General features: G+C 41.7%; 1 protein-coding gene across 1 annotated transcript in view; it reads right to left on the reverse strand.

The window, feature by feature from the left end:
* Positions 1-3,801, reverse strand: part of tmem88bl (transmembrane protein 88b-like) — a gene marked incomplete at both ends in the record, with an annotated part of 6,488 nt that extends 2,687 nt beyond the window's left edge. The window contains one exon of the mRNA XM_080728952.1: positions 3,493-3,801. Coding sequence (XP_080585078.1) covers positions 3,493-3,801 — 309 coding nt within the window. The remainder of the gene's footprint in view (positions 1-3,492) is intronic.
* Positions 3,802-5,305: the final 1,504 nt, after the last annotated feature.

The raw sequence follows: 5,305 nt of genomic DNA on the forward strand, positions 1-5,305 counted from the left end.
CATTTTTGTGGATCTGCTATTTTCAACATATTTAGCTGTAGAACCGAGTTAAAGAAAATGTAATGCCACAACTCCTACAATTCCAAGTGCTTGTCAGGGTTGGGGGGTCCCCAGTTAAATGTGATTATTTTGGGGGGCAGCGGCCTGAAAAGGTAGAGAACCACTGCCCTGGCTGCCGCAGTGTGCTCGGCTACTCTGTTAAACCAACCATGAATATCAATTTAACTCTGCAATCATTTTCACACTCAGAGTTAAACTGACACTCAGGATCTTGCAGTGTAGCTGTAAAGCCTTTTGGACAAGCAGCATGCTGTTCAGTACTTATAAAATAATGAGTATACTGTAAGCACCAGTGTGGAAAAAAGGTTTCAGCAGGTGTGATTTTAGTACTTAGAGTATGACTCATGTTGGCAAGAACATTGTATCCCTGTGGCGACTGGGTGTGTTTATCTGTTTAGCGGCCTCTAATAGAGGTCAAAATGTTCCGTGTATCTATGTCATTCTTAACGAGAACAAACCCTGCCATTGTCTTGAAATGTCAGAGGCCTGCCTAACGGAGGAGGAGGAGGAATATGGAGCAGGGTGGTGAAAATGTCTTAATGCAAAGTACTTGTTCTAAAACATTTCATGTTCAGACATCTCCTCTGAGGCTCTTGGCGAATGTTCGCAAAGGTTAGTTTTTACATCACTTTCTCAGAATGTATCAGATCTGATTTGTGACGTTCAAGCATGTTTGACATTATGGAATTAATTGAGATGGTTTGCTGCAGGCCTACTACGGTAGGATCATACAACGGCATCTAAAGGTGAGACATACTTTGCATGTTTACACTTACATGGTAAGTGTTTACAAGTAATCTGATTTCAGCAACAACGGCCCAGTCCACAGGGATCGATTTATATTCAAGTTTAGAACAAGGCTTTGATGCAGCATGACAGCCCATGGCAGTTTCAACATCGCACACAGTCACACGCACGCACGCACGCACGCAAACACACACACACACACACACAACCTCTGGATTCTTTTATTTATTTTTAATTAAAGAGGCTTAGTTACTCTACAAATGTTTTCACTTCCACTGCTTTGGCATGTTACCATTTGTCTTGTTCTATACCTAAAACACCATTAAATGTCAGGAATTAATCTCCCCAGTGTTACATTCTCTGGACTTTACACAATAAAATACTCATTATTAATGTAACTCTTGAGTGTAAACAAGTGCTGTTCCCAAAGGTTTAATGTTTCCACTCTCAAGAGTTAAATTAACACTGAGGGTTTTACTTTGTAGACTGGCACTGAACGAGCTGGCAACATGTAAGCACTATTGATAACATGCCAAGCTGAATTTGGTGAATAGGTCTGCAGCATCCTTGCAAACTATATAACCATGGTGTGATCACCTGACTCCATGGATCCTGGTATTCCTTGAAGTCCCACACGGCTACATCTTGGACTTAAACAGGTTTCCTGAACAATGTGTTTGTTGTTCAAGCTTTCAACTATCGCTGTTCACCTACAGTAACACAAGTAACACTCCCGAAGGTATCGGTCAGTCAACAACCTGCGTCATTAATACTTCTCACGTTAGTGAATCTGTGCTCAACTCACTATATGATCTTCATCATCATCACCACAATAATCATAATAATTGTCAAAATCATAATCTTTATTCATAGCATCTGAACTTGTGAAGTTCTGAACTAGGACGGGGACACTAAAGAACTAAAAAGAAGACAAACAAAATAAAATGAACTGAATTCATCTGTAGAGTGTGTGTCCTGCCTGTACTTTCTAACATTTTATCTTAGTTACAGAATTATTTTTATGTTATTGTTTCTTTTATTTCATGACAATCCAGTGTCCAGTAATCCATGAATCTCTATTACCAGTAAGACACCTAAGGGCGAAAAGCGACCTCAGGTCGCGCCAACCTTTTATGCCCATATATGGAGGTCACTGCTCTGAGTATCTGGCATCACTGTGATGTCACCTGTGATGTCAAGGTGATGTGTCAGGGTATGCCCATATATGGAGATCCCTGCTCTGAGTATCTGACATCACTGTGATAGCAAGTGATGTGTCAGGGGAACCACAGTGTCAGGCGTAACAGACAGAGATACGGTGAAGCTGTGATGGTTCACATACTACAGTCGCAATTATCTTGTTGTATTTCTGTTGCCAGCACAGTTGTGCAGAACCTTCACCTTCACCTATCGACTTTGTGCCAGGGTGCTTCCACTTCTCACTTCTGACCATGATTTCCATCCTGCTTATTTTCTTTCTTTCTCAACTGTACTGTATGTATATACACCTCCAGGCTGGTCTTTGGTCTTCCTTTTCTTCTTTTCCCTTAAGGTTCCCCCATGTCATTGCTATGTTGCAGTTGTTGTTAGTTTGTGTCCAATCCACTTCTTTCTTTGCAGCTTCACTACCTCCCGCAGCGGCTTCATCTCAGATTTTTCTAGCAGGTCTTCAGTTCTGAAGTGATCTTGCCAATACAGAGTATTCTTCACAGGCATCTATAATGGAACACATCAACTGCCGTGTTGTCTCCTTTGTTCACATTGTTTCACATCAGTTGTGCAGACCATACCACATTGACATTTCACTTCTTGCACCTGTATGAGTGAGTGACAAATAAACCCTCTTGTTAGAGAGGAAATTATCTGGATCAGAGCCTGGTACAATCTGCGTTGCACATCTCTTAATGTGATGTATTTTCATGTTGGTATATTGTGTGTACACTATCTTCTATGGACCTCAGGAGGATTAGCTGTCGCCCCGCCTGTCAGCTAATGGGGATCCATTTAATAAACAATAAACAATCCTTGACCTATTCTAGCCGGTCACGCTTTTGCATCCATGAAATCGAATAGAGGCAACGGCTCCGTAAGGGGCAGAATCAGCTCCTCCCCCTCACCCAGCCAGCCATCATCACCTGCCAGTCATTCATTCCGCACAGGGATCTAAGGTGGTGCAAAGCTGTTTCTCTAAAGACCAGTTCGTTGGTGTGTTTTATTTAATATGCTGGAGGGTGATGTATAGGCATAAATGGGCTGTACATGTCACTGTGCAGTGCACCATTGTATTGTATTGTATTGTATGCTGGTCAAGTAATTGTGAAGTCTCTTGATCATCTTTGCAAGCAAAAAGAAAAAAACAAAATATGCAAAGTGCTTTGCACAAAAAAGGAATGAAATGAAAAGAAAAGCTAGAAGTAAAAGAACAAATTAAAAAAATTAAAACAACTATGCAAATGAATGTTAGTCTAAAATCCCCATTAGTGGCCCTAAGGATGTTGTAGCCAACTGCTCCTTACACCCGACCAAACCAAAGTGGTTTGCATTGACTGACTGTAAACACTTGCAGAGTTAAATTAAATAAGGATTTTACGTACATAGCTGTAAAAACAAGAAAAAAACAAGCATGAAGACTAACACCACAACAGCAAAGCCTCTGTGGCTGCCAGACGGTACACTAAAACTCACCCTGGAATGGCAGAGAAAGCCAGCATAGAGCAGCAGCGAAGCGGGCAGCAGCACGATGAAGAACACCACAGCCATCAGTAGGATGCTCACCAGCACGACACACAGGTTCCACACCACCAGCGCCACCCCACAGGCCACGCAGCCACACCTGCCCCGGCGGCTGCCCCAGTGGGCACTGCCCTGGCTGTGGGCCACCGGAGGCACCGGGGGCAGCATCTTCATGCCCTCGCTGCTCCCCGGCCAGAACTCCTCCTCTTTCTCCTCCTCGCCTGAACCCACGTCGTCCAGGTCCACGTCCATGCCACACATTCTGGGAGAGTGGACAAGAAAGCAATGGAGGAGAAGTTCATTCATATAAGTTCATATGGTGTAAAAGGTTTAAGCTTACCGGAAATTACCCAACCCAGCCCCCAACTGTTTACTGTACATATTTTGATCAGTGCTTTTGGAAGCTTCAACATCCGGCTTTGTCTGGGCTCTGAAGCGTGGCCTACATCTTGGCACAAATTGCTCAAAGAGCAATGTTTTTGAATGGAGATGTGTAACCGAAGTGAGCGGTGCTATTTATGCGTTAATTGCATTAGGTGTCCTGCAAAGCTTGGCCAATGGCTCGCCCTAACCCTGGGCGTACAACACACTTTGAGCAATTTGTGCCAAGATGTAGGCCAGATGTAGGCCACACTTCAGAGCCCCGACAAAGCCAGATGTTGAAGCTTAGCTCCTTCCACTCACTTCACACTGTGATTTTTCTTTTTTATCACTACTCATGATACAGTATATATACTAGTGTATATATATATATATATATATATATATATATATATATATATATATATATATATATATATATATATATATTGATTTGCATATTATTGTTTTCTTTAAATGTCTTGGTGAATTGAATACACAGGACCTCAATGGAAATAAGCCTGGGATTCTTTGAGTTATCCTTCCTTTATTTTAGCCTATAAATCTGTGCCACTATACCTTTTTTGCAAACTGTTTAATAAAGTATTAAATCAATCAATCAATCAATCAATCAATGTAGCTATAGGCCTACCTGACTATATAGTGCCACTTAAGTAACATGACGCTTTATAAACTTAGTAGAATGCTTACTGAATTAATAAATAAGTCATTCATTAAGTAAGTAAGTCACTATTAAGTTTTCCTAAGAGAAAGCATGGGGGGTCCCCTCATGCTGCATGCCTTGCATAATTGTATGTAGATAAAGCCCTATCTCTTAATTATGTCAATGGGTTGCATGCCTCCCTGGCCTGAAGCCCTGAACCTGACTCTGAACCTCTCTCTACCTCTCATCAGCCGGTCGATCACATCGATTAGGGCTCTGCCACTCAGATGACCAAGCTTGATTGATCTGCCTGCCATTGAAATTTCAATCAGTCAGCCACCTTTACCGACCCACTGCAACAGCTGTACACGCGTCATGGCTATCCTATAATAGGCGGATACTCTCGTCTCATCACATCAGTGTTAGGTCTACAGCTAAACTCGGATTTAAATAGTATTATTATGGTTCAATTATAGCCTACTTCGCTTCTTGCTTGTTAAACAAGCTAGCTCTCTTTTATACCTTTGATAGTCATTAGAAAACAGCCGGGTCCGTTTTGTGTGATGATTTTTTTCCCCATGCACTGGTGAACTACTCTACATTTATGTTGCTGAAAACTGTGGTTAAAACAAAGAGAGAGACAAAAAATAAATAAAAAACCCGCTGCTGATGTGAATAGAAAAACAGACTTATAATTCAACCAATAAGCAATTTGAGTGCTTACCTCGCAGTAACGGTTTT

The sequence above is a fragment of the Nannobrachium achirus genome (genome assembly GCF_963921795.1).
Source record: "Nannobrachium achirus genome assembly, chromosome: 6".
In the NCBI taxonomy this organism is placed as follows: Eukaryota; Metazoa; Chordata; class Actinopteri; order Myctophiformes; family Myctophidae; genus Nannobrachium; species Nannobrachium achirus.